At 36.4% G+C, this 21,896-nt stretch overlaps 1 protein-coding gene across 1 annotated transcript in view; it reads right to left on the bottom strand.

Annotated features, from left to right (window-relative positions):
• Positions 1 to 21,896, bottom strand: part of csmd1a (CUB and Sushi multiple domains 1a) — a 115,231-nt gene that overhangs the window by 44,983 nt on the left and 48,352 nt on the right. The window contains exon 4 of the mRNA XM_088009948.1: positions 1,351 to 1,545. Within this exon, the coding sequence (XP_087866074.1) occupies positions 1,351 to 1,545 (195 nt within the window). The remainder of the gene's footprint in view (positions 1 to 1,350; positions 1,546 to 21,896) is intronic.

Below are 21,896 nucleotides of genomic sequence, written 5' to 3'. Positions count from 1 at the left end.
GTACCAAAACTACTTGTTTTTGTTATTTATTACTCGTTTTAAGAAGGACATCATTGTTACATATGTCATTTTGCGAAAAGATTTTGACACACTACCAGTGGAAAGCTTCCATGCTTTTCTAGAGATCCTCGTTCTCTTTAAGTCTAATTACATGAATGTACTTCAAGATATTTTAATTTGGACAGAATCTGCAAAACCCACAACTGACAAGAAGACGGGGGAAGGAAGGATGGAAGAATAGCAAATATGATGGCTAGAAAAATAGTCTGGAAATGCGAGCACCTTTCGGTTTTACATAGTCTACTCCCACACAGCTAGACTTAGAAAGATACAAAAGTCAAATTCCAAACTTTTTAACAATGTGTAGGAACCCTGATTTTAACGACGCTTTTTCAATACGAGCTTTAAAAAAAAAAAAAAATTACACAAAAAGTAGCGAAAACACCAACAATAGTCTCTTCTGGGACGCATTGTCCAGTCATGTGCATGTGCCTGCATGTGATGGGTGGGTGGGGACAGTTCTGGCGCACGGTGCCCAGCCATGTGTGCGCCTTTGTGGGCTTCCTGACTCCCGGCCTGGCTACAGATGGTATAGTGTCTCAGTGCTCCGCTCAGCAGGCACACCAACATAAACCATTGGCCACATGGATACAAGAGAACTCACACAAGCACGCACGAGCACAAATGGACATTCATGAACATGCAAGCTCACATGTTTTTAGCATTTGCATCTGGTACAGTTCTGGAAATTAATTTTAGTACAAATATGAATGATGCAAAAATGTTAATCAGTGTTGCTTTTGTTTTTGTTTTTTTTCTTTTTCAAATCTGAAAACCGTGTCAATCTGGGTCAGACAACGCACACTGGCAGGTGTCATTGCAGCAGGGGTGCTTGCTAGCTCTGAGGGAAGGACAATTGGCACAAGCACCTGACTGGGAGCAAACACATGAGGTCCTGCCACCGTAAATAAGATATCAGTGTGAACACAGCAAACATTGTAAATACACATAAATGTGTGTGGGTGGGTGGGACGATTAATTCCATCAGCAAAAAAGGAAAGCTGGGCTGATTGTGTGTGTGTGTTTATAAGTGGACTAAAGTATTTTGCTTGTAAGAGTTAAGAGATAATCAGCAATTATGTCAATTGCTACAAAAAAATAAATATTTCAAGACTTTTTTGTATTATGACCAGCTTTTTTTTAATAATGGTTTTGATAATAAAAAAAACAATCAAATTATGTTCAGTGTTATGAAACTGTAAAAAAAAAGAAAGAAAAAAAAAGAAGAACCAGCAATATTTACAAAGTTTAGTTTTAGTTGTACGCCTTCATGTATTCCTTGCTACTTACCTCTGCAGTAAGGAAGGGGGAAATCCCAAGCAGCCGTCCCAGTTGAAGTGGCGAGGCAGGAGAGAGTGGTGTGACCCTCCAGCACATAGCCAGGGCTACAGCTGTAGCGGATTTTATCCCCAATATTGAAAGTGGACCCCTGTTGATAGCCATTCAGCAGCTGGCCAGGATTACCACAAGTGTAACTGGGCAGAGCTGGAGGAGAAAGGAAAGAACACAAAATGTGCTGAGTATAAAAAAAATACCTTAAGGTTTATGACACAGTGAAAATACGAAGCAAGAAACGAGCAAGCAAAAAAACAAAAAAAATAAAAAAACACCACCATCTAGTTGTCACATTTGTGACCCTTGTAGCAGCCTCCTCTACAGTGAAAATGGTGATAAAATGATGTGTTGCAAAAGATAAAATGTTACACTTCAATTTGGAAGTCTCTTCCAACTATATAAATTGATTTTTTTGCAAATGCAACGTGGGAGTTAATGCTCTTGCAATCAGTTATTTGTGCAAATGAGGAAGTTCAACAGAACCTCATCTAATTCTGGTATTCAAGTATTATCTAAAGACGTGATTAATTACAGTTCCCTTCAAAACCCACATATAAAAGAAATTCAAAGCTAGATTGTTTTGTTCCTGAAATTCAGATAATAACTAATAACCAACCAGAAGTAACATGTGACATAATTATGTACTCAGAGTACATAGACTTGGCCAGAAACAGTTACTGTCACAAGGAACCGAAGAACTACTTATTTTCTTCCATTTCTTCATATTTAATGGGAGGTAGAAAGCATCATAATTAGGAATGCACCTGGGCCTGTCCTGATCAGGTCTTTATGTTCCCGAGTTCTTTGAATCCCTTTGTCATCTGATGTCTTACTGCAAATTGGTTTCCACACCCACGAAAAAAATACATCCACTTTTGTTCAAGCAATCAAATTTTATGATTGTATTACATATAACCTATAAAATGACAGACAAAAGTGACCCTCCCAAAACTATTCCTGAACATGAGAGGACGAAGTAAAACAACCTTACTCTAAGTTACTTCTATTCACTGCAGGGCTATTGTGGTTTGAAAATTAAATCTATTGAAGTTGAACATTATGAATGCCATATTTAAAGACCATTTGGTAAATGCATTAAAGATTTTCACCTGTGTGCAGTCAGGTTACAGTTGCTGTTTTCCTTCATTTGACTACTTTTTTCAGCTAAATTGTACATGATATACATCAGATTAATGGTAAAAATAATAATAATAATAATAATAATAATAATAAAAAGAGTTGCACAATATCTCCAACAGCAAACTCGTCTAGTTACAGTGTTAAACTTCTGCAGACATAACTTTTTTCAGGAAATTTGAAATTTACCATTTAATATATGTAAGTGGTTTGCAGTTTTGAAATAAGTTCCTTGTAAACCTGTTTGGCAAACATGGATGCAAATCAGTCACAACATCTCCTTACTCTGATGAGATTTTTAGAGGGTAAAAATCACAAGCGACTCACTAGGGGTGGAGGACTCCAGCTGCAAGCTATACCATTAGTGAATTCATAGCAGGTGTTTTCCATCATCTGTTGAAGGCAGAACACCTGCTCACACACCAAGGATGCCCTAAATTACTCAGCACTGATTTGCCTTTTAAAGCACCTGGTTAGTACTTGGGTTCTTTCCCTCTGGTCTAATCAGATTTCTAATGATAGAGTAACTTGTCACTTTCAAGCTCCACTGTGCTGTAGCCTTTATTTTGATCTGCCAAGGCTACCTTATTACGGCCCGTGTTCCATCACTACCAGATTAGCACATGCACAAGGACTCAAATTAGCATATTAGCTGCCGGGACAAATGCTTGAGCGCTACAGCTTGGCAACTGGGAGGCTTCTGGCACACAGGTAGCATTTGTCCCCATTCCCCTTGAGATTTTGCTGCATCGTAACGTAGAAATGAAAAACTATGAGGAATAAAATTTTGGACTTTTACATCTCAGTTCAGAAGAGAACATTCAGAATATGGGCACTTGTGGCTTTCTGTTTGTGTGCCATCATATTTCCTGCTTGAGATCGTACGGTTGAGGTTTCTTTAGTCGGGACCGCGCAAATGAAAGGCTTGTGTGATGCAATTTTTTCCATCCACGAAAATCTGCCAGGGTAACCACATGCAGAGTTTATTTTTGTGACTAGACTGACTGTTCTTACTAATAAAGAATTTCTGATTGTCTGAAGAAAAAGCTCCAAAAGAAAATGAAGCCCAATAAAACCAAGCAAAAAGAACAATTAAACAATGAGAAGTTTAGAAACATAAAAAATGCTCGTCACGAGGAGCAGCAGGTATTTTTTTGTTGCCGCAAATAAGGAATGGGCTGCTGTACGATTTTCACAGTGTAAGCTTGAGAAATGAAAACACTTTTGATTGTGTCTACAAAAAAAAAAAAAAAACATGATCTAATAAGCTAAAGTCAGAAAAAAAGAACTGATAAATTTTAACAGTGGCTTTTAAGTGAATGTGCTAATAGTGCAGGATGATATTCTCACACAGAACTTTTAAAAAAAATAGACATATTGACTGATAGCTTTTTAGTTTTTCACTGCTGGAAATATAAAATGAGTGTGGTAATCTATCCTCCACACAGAAAACTGGTCACTGACACTTTCACTACCATCTTACTAAAATGTTTTAAACCAAATCATAAGAACATTGTGTTTTACTTAAACACTGGTATGCCTCAATCTTGGAAACTGGTGCATGTTTAGTTGAAAACTATGGCATCAATATGATAAGACATTCATGAAGACATAAGGCAAGAAATTGTTGAGAGAGCAGCAACTTATTTCATTGTATTAAATTAAAGTTTGTAAAACACTAAAGAGGGAATACTTAAATGGTCTTGCACATGTATAATTTTGCAAACCAGTTTCTATTTATTAGCTTGAACAATGAATTAGGCTCAAGGCTCATTCTTTCCGGGGACAGTGTCCTCTGTCATCCGATTGGTCCCCAACTCCTCGTGTCTAACCCAACAACGGCAACCTTGAGGCGCTCTTTACAGCAGGCTCATATTTCACAGCAATGGGGGACTTGGCCTGTCCCTGGGGTCTGAATCCTATAAGCAATGCCACTGCTGAAGTGGCAAATGATGCTCTTGTACATCATTGCAACTCGCTCTACCTCACATGGGCCAAAGGAAGAGGCACACAGATGCACACAAGAGCTTGCAAGCCGTTTCTAAACACACACTGTAAGAAATGAGTTGCTGTGCCATCCATCATGTCATCCATCAGCTACCTTATCAGGCTATAATATTTCATTCTTTCTTGTGTCATCCTCATTGCCTCCCATTTGTGGTGCTTAAAACGGAGCACAGGGAGGAGGGAGGCACAATGGAGCTTTTCTCCTGTGGGAAGGCTTCTCGACCTCCGTAAGCCTCATATTGTCTTCCCAGGTATTTTCAAGTCTGTCCCTCTATTTATCAATGTCTTTCCCAGAAAAAGGGGTGAAGGTTGTAGACCTTTGTAGAAACTTTTTCATTGCCCAAACCATTATAAATATTTTTAAAAAGCCGATGCTGCAAAATAAAGATGGTAAATATGTATTTTATTTACATTACTAAGAAAAGTCATCAAAGCAGATTTTAATGTGAAAGTTCTAGAAGTTCATTGTCTCTTGTTGTAATTAAATTTCAACAGAAAATTTCCTGGCAGATGGAGGTTGTAGCAAAGACAGAAAGAAAGGGAAAACAATAAGTCCATCTTGCTTCAACTCTGAGCCTTATCTAGTCAATGCAACAGAATTTCAAACTCAGTTCCAATACAAAACATATATAAAATAAAAAGAAAAGAAAAACTCCTTTACATGATAAGCATCACATCAACTGGAACAAAACAGTTTCAAGATTTAGTTATCTTGAAAAGAAAACACAGCTCACAAAAAGAACTCTGAGGCTACATTAGTGGGATGAATGGGTTAAATCATTTCTGTTTTCCCATTAGCAGCATAAATATTATATATACAGGATGTTTTTATACTTTTTATATTTGTTTAAAAAAAATACATACTGGTAACATACACAAATACAAGCCATAAAAGCTTTTGCCGAACAGTATCTGTAAACAGTGGGTCGAAATTTACCATATAGTTTATCATTTGTTATGAAAAAATTACCATGATAAGAAGTTTGATTTGTAATTATAAGTTTCAGTTATTGATGTTAATTTTTTTAAACTGACTGTATAAGCAGAAATGTAATTTTGCTTTTACCCCCTTTTTGTTCCATCAGAGCATCATTAAATATCAGCACATTTGAAAATATGATTAAATTCATATACAGTGAGCAGTTGCGTGACATAAATCACACTTAACTAAGTAGTGTCAATTTCAGATGAGTATGTTATTCGATAACAATATTTGAACAATATTTATTGTGTTTGAGGCATTATGGATGCTGTGCAGTACTACCATCCTTTGTTTGTTATTGTAATCTTTATCACAATCGTACCACAAAATATCAGTAAATTCCCAAGTCCATATCGCCCAGCCCTACCTGTATATAGAATATATTGAAGCCTTCCATGCAAAGGTTGCATTAGACTTTTTTGTTGTCTGTCATTTTGACAGCCAGATTACAAAAGGAAATAAAAACTATCCTGATCTGTTCTACTTCTAATTTTTTTAAAAATGTTGTGACATATTAAATTGCATTTCATTTTTATTTGGTTTAATATTCAGCAAGCTGGACAGAGAATCCACGTTGTGATATCATACATCAAACAGATGGATACATGTACCTTTTTCAAAGAAAAACTACTGACTGTGGCCCCAATAACTACAGACAAACAATGAAATGAAACAATCATACTTAAATTATCAACATGGACATGAATGGCGCACCTGCCTGTGTGCAAAGTGTTTCAAGGTTTGAATGTTGATCTGGAGGTTAAATCCACACTCTGCTGCCATATTATGTAGTGGAATTACAAGAGCCATTTCAGCAAAAGTTTTAAAATCAGGGAACATTTTTCCAATTGAAGTGATCAAAACCTGACATAACTCTCTGAACAAGGGGCAGCAGGAGGAAATCACTCCAAAGTGAACCGCCTATAACTCATCAGCGTGATGTTAGCTCCCCAATAGCGAGATGTGTTTAATTTTATTTTCATCAAAAATAAAGAAGAATGACCAAAGTTCAGTGTCTGTATGTAGGTGTGTTCAGGTCAGAGTTGATACTCAGGTACAGATTTTTTTATTGATTAAGTGAGTTACCGCTGTGATGTACTCTGGGGGTAAAGTTAGAAATGTTTGTGCATCTGCACCAAGTGGTGAATTGTGGAAAAAGTCATTGATGCAGATCTGTATCCTTGTTTAAGACAGTGTTCAAAGTATGCGAAAAAAAAATTAAATGGCTTGTAGTCCAGACATTACTGTAATATAAAAGATAGAGCATAAAATGTTTTCATAAAGAAGTCTTCTTGGGAGTAAACTTTAGTCATAGTTTGAAATTGTGTTTATCAACATGATACTGCATAGGTGATAATAGAAATACTGTTACTTATGTAACAATATTTCAAATGACTACAGTCAGTCACATAGGAAAATGAGCACAATGTCCAAAATGTCCGTACTCTTTAACCAGCGGCTTGTGCATAATAAAGGTGTGTGGAGCATCTGACTGTTACTGGGAAACAGATGTTTTACTGCAGTGCTGTGTTAAAATCTTCAGTTTATTTTGATTTATTTCTCATTCAAAGCACAAAAACCATGCATAACTAAATTTGATGATCTAGTCTAATTAAAGCTTATAACATTTCGTATTTTCACCTTCTAGTAACTGCTAACTTACTAATGTTTCCTTAGTTCTTACACATTGAGTCCTCAATCTATTCCCTATGGTTTTGAGTTGCTCTACTTCTTCCTGCCATGTCTTTGGAAGTGACATTGCGAGATCGATCCCAACACACAGGTGCATTAGCTCAATAAGCAGTTTCTGCTTTGTCAAGCAGCAGTTCAATCAATGCCTTCTGTTCACTACATATGGACTGGACAAAGCTGGCAACTCTGATCGCTTCTGATTAGTGAGACTGCACAATGCCAAAAACTGACTTTTTGTTACAAGAATTATATCTGCTTGACATTAATTAAAAGAAGCAAGAATGTATTTTATAAAGTATAAATGAGATATTTACACAGGTTTTTGGAGAATATGTTAACCACCAGCTACATTTTCTTATAAGTCATAACGCAACATCTACCTCCCTGGAGTTGAACCGCTTATTAAAAACAGCCCTAATCCATCACAGCATGGACTCCCTGAAGGTATGCTGTGGTATCTGGCACAAAGATTTTTGCAGCAGATCCTCCAAGTCTGGTAAATTGTGAGGTGGGCCTTCCATTGATTAGATTTCTTTCTTCATCACACCCCAGGGATGTTTGATTGGACAGAGACCCAGGGAATTTGGAGGTCAAGTCAAAACCTCAAACCTGCCGCTGTGCTCCATAAACTAACCCTGAACTAGCTTTGCTTCATGACGGGGTGCATTACCCTGCCACAAAGAGGCCACGGCCTGTTAGGGAATGTTCTTTTCTTGAAAGTGTGTTTGCAGCCAGCAACAATGCTTATGTAGGTGGTATGCATCACAGATATTTATGGAAATCAGGGCTTGTCAGAATATTGTCCAAAGTATCACATCTTCTCTTCCAACTTGCATTCTTCTCGTGGTGTCTCCTGGTCACTTGCCATGTATTTCCAGGCAAGTGACACAGATATTTTGCTACCCATGATTCATTAAACCAGGACAACTGAATTCACCATTTATGGTACGCAGATTCACAATGAACGTTTTCTCAAGGGACTTTACAAAAAAAGGACACCTTACATTACACCATGGCCCAGTTTTGTGAACAACATGCTCATTGTTGCGGTGTTAGGAGGCAGAAGATAGGAGTGTACCATGTGTACCATGACTGGTGGACAGTTTTGCAGTCTAATATGTAACAAACTGTAATGCACAGTGTATTCTAGTGCACTCTTATCAGAACCAGTAATGACTTTTGCACCAATCTCAGCTCCAGTAGGTAGTCTTTTGGATGAAATCACCAAAGCCAGCCAGCCAGCCTTTGCTCTCCATTGGCATCAGCGAGACTTGGATCTTCTTGCTGCTTCAATTGTGTTCCTTTTTAGGCTGGTTTTGATAGATATTCACCACTGTGGCTTGGAAACACCCCACAAGGGCTGACATTCGGGGAAGGCTCTGATTCAGTCATTCAGCAGTCACAATTTGGCCCTTGTTAAACTAGCTCAAATCTCTTCATGTGCCTTTTATTCTAGATTGTTAAACATCAACTTTGATGACAGTCTATAGCCCATACACTACAACGAGCCATAATGAAGAAATAATCAGTATTATTCTCTTCATCTGTCACAGGTAATATTTCTATTGCCGACTGGTAAAATCATTCCATGATCTACACATGTTCTCGACACTTTCAAATTAATCAAAAGGTCCCAACACAGGTCGAAGTCCTGACTAATGTTGAATCCACGTTGAGAGGAAGTTAAAACCTGTACAAAACTACAAGTGGAAGCAAATTGTTGCGGAACGAGTGTGACGAAGCGATGCATTACAAGGTGAAGACAGCTGGGGACGTAGCAGGAATCTGCCGCGCTCCGCGAGAGTTGATGCACCACGTAATATTCCAGGCTACATCTGAACTGAGAAATACATTCCTTATTGAATTCGATGCAGATATTAACATGCCTGGATGATGATTGCATGGAGTTGGTCATTTTAAAAATTCCTAAGGGAAATCCCTTACAAGTATTGCTCCAGTGGATGATGCAAGACAAACTATGCTCCTTTATAGTTAACTACAATCCTTAGAGTGGGTTGTCAAAGGATGGCCTGTAATGTTGACTGATTGACTTGTAATATCTGAATGGACAAATCAGATCCTCCCGATCAATATAGGGGAGTTTGTGGTCACGTTTATTATAAAGCTATGATCTAAAAGGGACTTATGAAATTGAAATATTACATCATAGTATGTATTCGTTAGAGTAGGACATTTCCTACATTTCCTGTTGGTAAAATCAGATTTAAGGAAGTTTAAAAAAAAATCTAATGTAGAGATGCATTTAAATAGTATATCAAAATTTACCTTGAAATGTGCCGGTGTCTGTTTAAATGGGCTGTTAATATTTTCTTTATTTAAGTTCTAACCTAGATGAGATAATTATTATCTTTTCCTACTCAGACAGCACAGCACAGGGCTGTGCAGGGCCAATTGCTGTGTGGAAGCTGTTGAGGTGTGAAGGGAAACTCATACAGAACTGATGACACTCCACATTGTCTGTAAAATGGAATAATGTGCCATTCAGTACCCATTCACTATATATGAGACTAAACTAGGAGGGATCAGGGAGTATCAGACACTTCAAGGAAAGCCGGGAGACGGATGAGAGACGTGGCTAGAGGAAGTTTGGAGGGGAGATGGATGCATCTGTGTACAGCCTGGACTCTGTATTTTCCCATCTAAATCCGTATGGCTTTTCAGGCTCATCTCTCTACTGACAGCGAAAACATATAACCCCCGAAATCCCATTGTACAAATGTTCAAAGTCAGGTACAAGGTTCTGTTACTGTAATTTTAAATATGGACTTGAGCAGATTTATAGCGTGATGCAATAAAATGTTGAGGGTTTTACTAACTTTTAACTACTTCAAAAGCAAACTTGTGAGTTAATGAGAGAAACATAATTGTGTATGTAATTATATACAACTTAAGAAAAAGAAAAGCTAATCAGCCACATGGAGCTAAATTTCAAAGCAGTAATTACTAATTAGGGTGAAAATTGATTAAAATATATATTTTAACCACAATCAACAGCTGCTGCATTATAGTTCAAAACTACATTAAAGACTTTTTTTATTTATTTGTTTTGGGTTTTTTTAATATGGATATTGGGATTTCGGGGGTTACATGATTTTTTGCTAGAATGTATATTTATTTTTAGTATTTAAAAAAAAATTGTAATAATAATGTAATTTTAAATTTGGTGGCAGTAACATCTCGATTAAGTTGGGGCTGGGACAGCAAAAGGCTAGAAATGTCAGAGGTATGAACAGGAAATTTTGCAGTTTAATAATATTACATCGTTTCCCATCAGTGCAGTTTCTGAATACAGCTCCACAAATAACAGCAGGGAAGAATTTTTACTACACAACATCCACGGTTCATAATTTGATCAAATTATTTCAAGAATTTAAGAAATTTCATTTCACCAAGGACAAGGCTGAAGTGGCACAGTATTGAAACCTGATTCAGGTGTGGAAATTACTAATGTCCATGAGTAACTGTCTTTAAATACAATTTGGAGTGCTATCCACAAATGTAGCCTGATGATACAAAGCCAAATTCATATGTCAACTCCACAGAGGACTGAAGCTGTGTTATCTGAGTGAGGCTCGTTTACAATGAGCTGAGAGCAAAGTGAAATTCCATTCCGTCGTCACATTAATTGAAATTCAAAATTTTGTTTAAACCACGGACAATACTTTCCATTCTGTCAGTGCACAGTAAACGTGTATTTATTGGATTTTACAAAGCATTGTGTTAGGGTTGCACATGCATGTTGTAGATATCAAATTAACACTCAATGAAGGCAAAAGGCAAAAACAGATCAGTTGCGACACAGTACATTCATAATAAAACCTCCATAAATATTTGAAAGTCAATCTTTTTTATATATAAAATTATTCTTAAATCAAGTTTAAGCTCTCTCTGCTGAGAGGTATGCAGCAGAAAAGAGCAGGTCGCACAAGATTAAATGCTACGTTTGGAAAACACAATTTTTTATTGCAATCTAACCAGTATGGGTAAACGCTTAAACCTTTAATGTAAACGGGGTTGGACAAATATCGAAGTGGACCAGTTCAAAAGGTGAAGCCAAACATAAAAAGTCCTCCACCTGGCCTCTTGAATTTGTCTTGCTTTGCCATTTTCTAAACCAATCCTCTTTTCTGCACTTTCAGGTTGCCTTGGAAACTGTAAAGGCCCACCAGAGAGGACGTTATGGTAGATAAAATGTTGATGTGTGAAAGTCCAGTGAGAAAGGTTTGTGCATCTCTTTTTCTTAGAGTCCTGCATTCTCAGACAAAAAATACATAAATTTAACTGAAGGGCATAAAATAACTGTAGACACATTCAAATCGACATGATCTTTCGTGCCTAGATTTTACTTATAATATTCATAATTCTGAAGGGATAGAAAGGGGAAAAGAACTGTAAAATTCAAGTCACTCCCTTTTTTTTTTTGGTATTACCAGCCTTGAGCGCTGAACTTCTGCTAAAGCTCCCCATTTCTTCACCTTATTCTTAAGAAGTCGTGATAAAATTTATTTTTAGAATATTATTTAATTTTAAAAATCACCATTATGTCAAACAGGGTGGTTGTCCTAGAGAAACCTTGTCCCTGACATTCTTTGTCATTATTACACACTGCAATATAACCAGAAATAACATAAATTTCACGTAGAAAATACATATGATTTAAGAGCTGAGAATGTATTGTTGGAGTTTGTGTGGGAGTTTGGGACAAATTATAATTTCACTTATTTTAAATACCAAAAGTCATTTCCAAATACAAATTTTCAAGATACAAAATGCCAGTTGGAGCAAATTAAGTTGGTATTGAGAGGTCTGCATGTTTGTCCACTCTAAATGACGTGGCTTCAACTGTTCTGGTATGAATAAATAATATCCTCCATGAGATGGCTGTAAATTAAACTGTTTATTTAAGGCGTGTAGGAAGCCCACAGGGCACAATTGCTGTGCAACATTGTTATCCATAAAAGTACTGTTGACTATTACAGATAACACCATTGTTATTTATAACACACTGAACTGTGAGACCCTCTCCCACATCCTCCATCTATATAAATATTTAATCTTAGTTGAGCATTTGTTGATGTTAAAGATTTAGCGCAAATCCAAAGCCAAGCTGCAGTTATTCTATGCAAGTTCAATTTGGTTTTGCTTCAGTTCCTCTCGCAACAAGATGTCGTCTCCAGGTACCTGACTTGTAAAGATATTTTTTTTTAGTTGCAATCAGCCAATGAAAAATATATGTCTGTTTTTCCATAACACCTCACAGTTATCTCTTTTCTCTACAACAAATCATTCTTTTTCCCCCCGCCAATAAATCATTCATAGGCCGGGTCTCTGCTGTCGGTTCACAAACAGTGAAAATGCAGCTGAGCACGGCAAACATTGTCTGTCAATGAAAAGGAAAGCCAGCACCACCAACCCGTATGTTTCTGAGGAGGGGATGATTGTTGTGAATTGCTTCGGTAAGTTTGCAGATTTTCTTTACGATCGCCATTTGTAAGGATTCAGCTTTGTTCTGTTGCAACACAGAACTCCGAGTCCTTCAGCAATCCAATAAAGAACAGTCATTGCTTTGACGTGGCTTTTGACAACGTATCTGTTTAGTGAAAGCAAGGGTTATTTCATTAAATTCACAGGCTGAAAAATCAGAGAAAATAATTTCATAGAAAAACTGCCACAGATAATTTGACAAAAAATTACAACTTGCCTGAACAAAAGACGTTGATTATGACCATAGCATTTAAGTAGTCAGCAAGTGAATAATGAACTGTCAATAAAATATGAAAGGATTCGTGGGGAAAATTGGCCATGGCTCATCAATGAATTTGTCTGATGAATAGTTGTGGATCAAAGCAGTCTAGTGAAAAGATTGAACACATCAACAAAGGAGGAGGCACTTCGTTAGCATCAATTATTTTAATGAGTCAATGCCCCACTTGCTGTATAGCCATCACTGAGTATTTCATCATGGATGGTAACATGAAACCAGCGCAATCCTAATGATATACGAGATTCAACAGCTGTTTAATAATAAAAAGTAGCACATTCAATTCATCTTATACTTGACTTCAGTCCCAGTGAAAAACAAATCAACAGCTGAGGGGATTCCAGGGCTCCATCCATAAAATAAACAGCAAAAAATTTTATGATTACATTCATATATTTTATTTTTAGAAACAAGTCTGTGAATAGTACACCAATGATGGAAAAATCATTGGTGTACTATACATCACAGCACATGAATTATCTACTGCATACATCACAGCACAACTGCACTCACATCTCCTGTCTTCAGTTGATGGCAGGAATGCATCGTTTACTTGATTTTGCTAGATACAATTAAACTAAGAAAGAAACCTTAACAGCAGAAATGTATCTCTCCAGTTGCACACCAACTTTAAAAACCGATATTCTTTTTGCCACTACAAGTTGTATATTGTTATATATATTATTATATATTATTATGTATATCGTAAACACAACGGGTTCGACCCTCAACTCCAGCAACATGTCCAGAGTTTGGTCAGTCTATGCTGCAGCGCAGGGTAAGAGAAGCCAACAGAATCTTCCTTTGCTTTATTTATTTTTTTATAATTACCTCTAAGAAGTAGGTAACCCTTCCCCGTGATGATATGCTGGAGAGGAAATTCAGCAATTTAATTCAATTGTGTCCAAGTGGGAATTAATTCATAGGTTGCAGGACAGTAGCCCTAGAGTATTGGAGTTTAAGAGCTTTTTATTGCAAAAACAGTGTCACACCTTCACACTTAAGTTTTACTTTCTCTTGGTTTGTCAAACGAAATCCCCGCAAAGTAAGTTAAAGTTTGATTGTTGAAAAAAAATCTAAAACAAAAAAATCAAGGGGTACAAATGATTTTGCAAGGCACTACATTTTTAAAAGAACAACAAACAATAAAAGAGGCCCAACATACAAACAAGAATTATGTTGGCTTAAATATGATGGCTCAAGGTTTTATGGGAAAACGTGATTGCGGATAGCATTGATTCAGTTCCCTGTGAAACTGGGATTACATCTTGCTTTCAAAAAGGCTCAAAATTTTCTAGGCTAACATTTCAAGTCCCAAAGCGTAAATGGACACAATTACACTACAAGCCCAAACCTTTTCTGCCCATAGTGATTACACCTTGCACAGAAAGTTTCAGTTCAACATGAAAAGGGCGAAAAAAATTCACAATGCTTTCCATCAATGTCAATGTCAAATTTATTTATATAGCACTTTAAAAACAGGTGTAAACCTGCACCGAAGTGCTGTACAAAAACAATGATAAAGTAAGTTGATAAAAAGAAAAAGAGAAATAACACAAGAAAATAAAAATCTATATTGTTAAAATAATAACAGTATCAGGCCTCAATTGAATGCCAAAGAATAAAAAATGAGTTTTAAGAAGTGATTTAAAATGTTCCAGGCTGTGAGCAGGTCTAATCTGGAAAGGCAGATCATTCCAGAGAATAGGAGCAGTGACAGAGAAAGCCTGATCTCCTTTTCTCTTGAGTCGAGTCCGAGGGACTTTCAATAGCAGCTGATTATTTGAAATTTCAAAAGATCCTGTAGATAAGGAGGAGCCAACCCATTTAAAACTTTATAAGTTAAAAGAATCTTAAAATCTATTCGATATGAAACAGGCAGCCAGTGTAAGGAGGCCCATGTGGGGCTTATATGGTCACGCTTCCCGGTGCCTATAACATACCAAACGGTATCACCTCAGTCCTAAATGCACATACACACTTGAATGTGCACTCAAAAAATAGATTTGATCTAAGAAAAACAAAACAACAAAGCCACCTCACTCCATTAAAAATGCATGGGTCACTGACTTTAAAGATAAAGTTTTCAAACATAGGTCAACCATAGCAAATTGTACATAATTATCACACCTACATGGCATGTTTAACCTTCTCAGGGTTCAACAATCGCTTTTCATTAACCTGGCAGCACAAACACTTTATACAGCATGTGTTATTGTACTCTGTATTCTGTATGTAGAACAACATTTCTGTTTAAATGCATACTAATTAACATATTGAGAACTATATTCACTTAGCTAACAGCGGAGCAGAGAACAAATCAGCATTTCATATATACTCAATCAGCTGAAAAAACCAGACTAACTGAAGTTACTATTTGCGTTGTTGCATGCACTGGTTTTAAAAGTTATTTAACAATTATGATCCCTTAACAAAAAGAGAACTATCCCTTAATCTGTCAGTAAAAATAACACTAATTTAAAAAAAAAAAACACTAATTAAGATTGCCTAAGGATGGACTTTAAAAATCACATTACCAAGCAGCAAATCCACAAGCCACTTGAAACAAAAGGAACACACTATTGTGCTAGGGTTGTACATGACTAACACACCAACAACGTTTTGGCAAGTTTAATTGAATAAAGCAGGTAACCACTTTACTAGCAAAGTGGTTTTGAGGTTACATTTGATCCCTTTATCCCTAAAGGAGAAAAGAGAGCAGTTTGGCTTTGTGGCGCTTTCTGGGGAGATGAGCTAACCCTCTAAAAAATGCATGGCACTGGAAGAGACAGAGCTGTGCATGAGTAACAGCACAGCAAATGTGCCATGTGGCGTTGCTTGTGTTTCTCTGATATGGTTGTTAGGATGACCTCGATTGGTGTGGTGCAAAAAGACTCCCTATAGCTTCATCTACTACCAGAGTCATTGCCGTCATCGTTGTATCTTTGTGGTGACAAAAATATATCATGATTATTTTACAGTTATCACAATGTGTCCCACATTAAAAGAAAAAAAAAAGAAACATAACACACCCTTGCTTCATTTTGAGAGCACATTTAACCACATTTTGTTCATTTTGTGCGATGTTGATGCATCAGACTCAATTAACAGTTAAAACATGATACTATAATTTGAAAACAAAACAGAAGCGCAGAGCTAAAGTTCACTCTTACTGCCTGCATAGATAACAGTATGACATTATTAATTATGAACAGTGTGTGCAAATTCTTTATAGTCACTTGAAATGTTACCATGACTATAACTAGCAGTAGATGTTCTGATTTTTTTTTCTTTCCGTTGTTTCACCACACTGAATCGAAAGCAAGTAAGTGTTCCTTTTTTGACAGTTGACCTAAAAAAAAAAGCAGCTTGAAACATCCCTTTTATTATGGCTGTGGTGAATTTGTTCTGAGCTTACACATGCTTTCAAATTGCCTAGTGAAATATATATGAAATATAACACCAGGTAGATGTAATAGAGTAGCATGATTTATTAGAAAGGGACATTTGCACAGCTCCTGAAACCCTGGAAACCTTCCCAAAGTACGCGCGTCACAAGGAATAATGGCCATTTTGTGCACGCTCTACCGAGCAGCAGATGTGAAGTCTAAATGAGAATTGTGTGTCCATTTGTGCAAATGGATGTGATTGGGTAGTGTGTGTGAAGTGTTTGAGGCAGTGCAACCTCAGTGCGGTGCAGGAATTTTTTTTTTTGCTAACCACAGCCCGGACTATGTCTTGCAACCAAATCACCCAGAAAGTGGGCAAAAGGGGAAAAAAAAGAAAAAAAAAAAGCTCAGGAGGGGAAAAAAGATCATAATAAAAACTGTGTCCTGGTTAGCCTGTCATAGAAATGACAAGCTGGCATATGGCTTGTGCAGAAACAGCAACTGTTAAATATGGTCTTCACGTGTGAGGTCTATAAAAAAAAAAAAAAAAAAAAAAAAAAAAAAGTGAAGGAATTCAAAATCACCAAAAACACTTCAATCTTTTGCAAAGCTTACCATAAATGAGCATCAAAGATCACATATTTTCTTTTATCAAATACTGTGATAAAAATCAGGAAAATTAAGTTTGAAAAATTTAGCAGAAAATGTGTGAAAGCCTCTTGGTGGCTTTTTTTTTTTTGGAAACTTTGGAAGCAACATGTTTTTTAGGCTCTAAAAAGAAATGCAGCACAATAATCAAACATGATGCCTTAGAGAAGTTGACTTCAACTCCAGAAAACTAAAAATAACCACAACCTACCGAACAGAGATCTGCTTACTCACAGTCAAACACTGTATTTTTCAAATAGCAACAAATGTGGGCACACAGTAGTGTTTGCAGTTAAAGGGTAGCTCAGTTCAGGCTCTCCTTAAAGTAAGCACTTCTTTTTTTTTTTTTTTACCTAATAGAGTTCTTTTTGTGATCGTCTCCTCAGGGCAAACATTGCACCACATGAATAAACATACCGCATCAAGAACACAAAAAGGAAGAACTTTTTACTTGGAGCACTTCTTTGACGATGGAAAGCATTAGAAATGCATTCTGCTGTGATGGAGGCCAAGTTTCACTTTGGTCAAAACCACCAGAGCATTTAATTTATCTCCGTTTTCAAAACAAAATGAGCACCAAAATTAAAGAAGACACCCAGTGCTGAAGCAACATAGAAATTTTTGATTTGCTTAAACACTAGTATAAATGTAATGGTGTTCGGATATTGGAATGTCAGGAGATCTAGTTGAAATAGCAGCAATTTCATCACTTAGATGAAAGTTTTGACTTTAGACTTTCTGGCTAAATCAAATGATTTATTATTTCAGTGAAATTCTATTAATTCTTTTAAGAAACAGCTTGATGTTTTTCTAAAATATGCATTAAATTCATAGCCAGCTAGGCGTTACCTTTGCTTAGAAACCTTTAAAAAAAAGTTGAAAGCATTTAGCTGGTTTATTACTTCTATTCTATACAAAGGCAAGTTGTTGTTTTTTTACGTTTTAGGATTTTATTTTCTTTAAAAAGAAGTCTCTGGTTGTAATCAATTTTACTAAAGCATCGTCACTCTAGTAAAGCAGCTCTGCTGTCTGCGACAGTCTCACTAAAGAAAGATAAAACTGTGGTTCGAGTCCTCCATTTTTATTCTGCCACACCAATCACCACTACATCAGACAATCTTTTCCTTTCTTAAAGGCATCATGGGAACAGTTCTTTCTTTAAAACTCTTGCAACCAAGTACTTATTTATTAGTTGTGCTCGTTTCCCCAGAAAACTTCCCAAAATTTGATCAGTCATCATCATGGTTTATTGTTTCACTAATGCTGAATACCTACAAAGATCCAATATTTTGCATTCACCCCATCTGCTTACCTCATTTTCTGAAGTTTAATTTTTTTTATTTCTTTATTACCACACATTTAACATTTGAATTTGTTGAACCCATAAATTATTGTCTGGGTGCATATGTTACAGACTCATTCTGTTTCAGGCTTCAGAATTTCAGAATGTGCAGGAAAATGCTATAAGAGCAAGTTGGTTAGCTTCAATTTTTTTTTTTTACAAGAAATGTATCTTTTGCAGAAATATAATGGCCTCTTAATGCCACTGTGCCACAGACAAACATACTTCTGACAATTTAGACAAATATCCAAAAAATAAATTGTACTCCAAGGTTGTTTATTGCACAGAAGACTTAAAACAATGTGGAGGACAGACATCTGAATGTTAACTAGTAAATAAAATAACTTCCAACTGTAAAGGAATTGAAAATATGTATAAGTCCAGTAAGAGTCAAAGAAATGAATTTCAGTTCTCGTTTGGGTTCTGAGAAATGTCACTGGTTATTTTCTATTCATCAGAGAGCAGAGCTTCAAAAACGCCTCTGGGATTACAGATTCTTATCAGTGAATATAGCAAGTATCACTTGTTGAATAAACACTTGTGCTCGTACAGATGCAGCACAAAATGTGCCGTATTTACTTTGGTACTGGCATCTAAAGCTAAAGTTTTATCTTCAAATACCAATCCCAAGCTTTCAAAATTCACACTGCCTTCAAAATGCAGATCATTACTCTGGTTTCAAACCCATCTCAGGAGATTCTCTGCATTCTTTATGCAGATATACATTTTTGCTATAGCCCAGCTAATGCATAAAAAAAGTACATTAGGCAACTTCTATGCAAATTCCAAAACACTGGAAATGTGTATGGTATGCATTTACATAATTTTATGAAAATAGGAATAATGTAGCTTTACTTAGTCACTAAGTATTGCCAATATCACTCTACTTTGGGGGTTAAGTAAATGAGAAACATTGTTTATTCCTGTTCCAAGAGAGTTTAATTAGATTGTTCTCCAAATTAGCTTTTAGATGATGTAATTTTACAACCTGTCTGAATTGAAGTAAGGTATCAAAGCCAGTCACCATGTATCGTGTTGTTTTCATAATCAAATACACTTCAACTTTTATAAACTATGGTTTCGAGCAGTATGAGGCCACGTAAAAATTAAAGCCATTTTTAAGTTTCTAACATATAGCGAGAGCAAAACTGCATATTTAATCCTCATTAGCTTACTTGGAATGAACACTGTACGGGTTTATTAGTAAACAGCACAACAGTTCTCTAGTTTAATCGGTTGTGAGCTGCAGAGCAGCATACAAATTAAATAATGATAAATGTAAGGAAACATTACATTTATCATTATAAATGATAAATGTAATGTTATTCATCTTGACTCAGTTTATTACTCACAAAAATCCAATAATACCAACATGACCATAATGATGATAATGCGTGAGCTAGATATTTGGAAAATCTGCCGTGATAAATAAAGCTGTCCACATAAAGTTAATAATAGACATGAATGTGTTTGGAATTACCTCAATTACATTTGCACATTTGGCCTAATCAAATCAATTTCAACAAAGCAACCAGTAACAATAAGCAAAGAAACCTTGTTTTTGTGATGCAGAAATGCATAATCACAGCCATAATTATTACCTTTCACTAAACATTTCTTATTCCTTGTGTTTCTTTAAAAAAAAAAAAGTAAAAAAGGCAAGATTGGAGAATTGATGCCTAGTATATTTATCTTAACCTCAGTCATTACTTTCATTTGGAGAAAACGCATCACTATAGGGACAAGGCTCAGTTATCAATCAGACACTAAACTCTCTCACGCTCTGCTGCTCTCTCATCACCTTTATTTAGTCAGCCCCCACTTTCCTTTCTCTCAAACACAGAGCGGGATGGAGGAGAAGCGCCAAGGCTGCTTGAGTTAGAAGATGGTCAATAATCTAGATCAGCTTTAATGGATGCATGAAAAGCAATACAGCTGCACAGAAACTCCCTTGAGCCTTTTTTATTTTTTGCATGGGAAAAAAAAGCAACTTATCAAAAGAAAACTTGTTTTAACATGCTTAAAATTTTAATCTAAGAGAAATATATTTACTTGACTGCTTATAAATATTGACTTCTTTTTTTTTCCGTTCCTTTACACAAACACCTACGAAGATTAGCTCGATAGGGAATGAGAATGCTTGAAACATGCCGAAGAGTTGGCTGAGGTTTTGCTTCACATGACCCAGTTGGGAAGCACATTGATTATGCAACACAGACAGACATGACTTGATGATGATCACAACACGTTATTAAAGAAAGAGGCAGAAACAGCGAAGATAACGCATGTATCAGGAAACACTGAGAATCAGAAAAAAGGTGCAGAGTGCATAGAGGAAAAAAGAATAAGAGATAAATAAAGGGGGAAAAAAGATGCAGCAGTTATGCACAAGGATTGCAGCAACATATGAGAAGATAAGAGTGCTTTAACACTCCCAGCAGATATTTTCTGAGGCTTAGCAAATGTTCCCAATTCCCTTTGCCTCCTTTAGCTACTTCTCCATTGCTACAGATTAAACATGAGTAAAGAGTTTGCAAAGAGAGGAGAGGGGAAGGAAGAATATGGGGTGGGAAAAAACAACAACAACAAAAACAGAGTTTTGTGGTTGCCATGGTGACAAGAGGGGAGAGATTCCAGAGTGGTCTCGGCCATTACGCAGTGTGTTCGGGAGATGGACTGTGCAGCACTTAGGCTTATTGCAGTGTGGGCTGAAAAAGAACATATCTAATATAGACGAGATGAGCTCCCACCAAAATGGTGGTTGGTAAGCATAGTCTTAATATAAAAAGGAGGTTGGTGTGCTGAGGCTTTACTGCCAAAAGCTCCATTTTTAGAAGCCAATTAGCTTGAAACAGATTCTGTGACATTTGCATGCAAACATACTAAAGGGAAAAAAAAATCCAACTTAAACCAATTATCATTAATATCTTTAAAACAAGAAATGTGGGGGGTTTTCTACCCTCCTGTCAAAAATGATCCCTTCCCCAATAAAGCAGAGCTTTACTTTTTGTAATTTTTGTCTCAAAGGAAAGCTATGACATGTGATTACTATAAAAGTGCAAGTCAGATATTATTGTTACAGAGTAACAACCCATATTTTTTCACTGTAGAAATTTTATATGTTTAATCTCTGCCTAGAAAAATAAAATTCTTAAATCCATCTTTGAATCAGGTTATGCTCATAGAGTAATATCAAATTATTACAACTTTACCTGCTAAAAGAGTGAGCCTCAATAGACTAACAGAAATTTTAACTCAGCTTTGGAAGGCAGAATGTCCAATTTGTCTTTTGGGTACGTCTTGTCAATATATCTCCCATTTGATCTTTCTCACACACCGACAAGAAAATTAATTACTGATAGTGCGGTTTCTCCTGCTATTCATATAAAACTGCTTTTGGCTCACTTTGACACTTCACTCAGACATCTAAACATTTTCCAGTTGGCATAAGCTTGTCCCTAAGCAAAAGGCAGAATCTCATTAAAGCCACTAACTGGTCAATTTTGATGAGTCACACCTCTG

Source organism: Poecilia mexicana, unplaced genomic scaffold (assembly GCF_051168715.1).
Source record: "Poecilia mexicana isolate PSO_F unplaced genomic scaffold, ASM5116871v1 scaffold_11, whole genome shotgun sequence".
Classification (NCBI taxonomy): Eukaryota; Metazoa; Chordata; class Actinopteri; order Cyprinodontiformes; family Poeciliidae; genus Poecilia; species Poecilia mexicana.
Note: the sequence above shows the minus strand (reverse complement) of the source record. Positions and strands in the feature narration are given on the sequence as shown.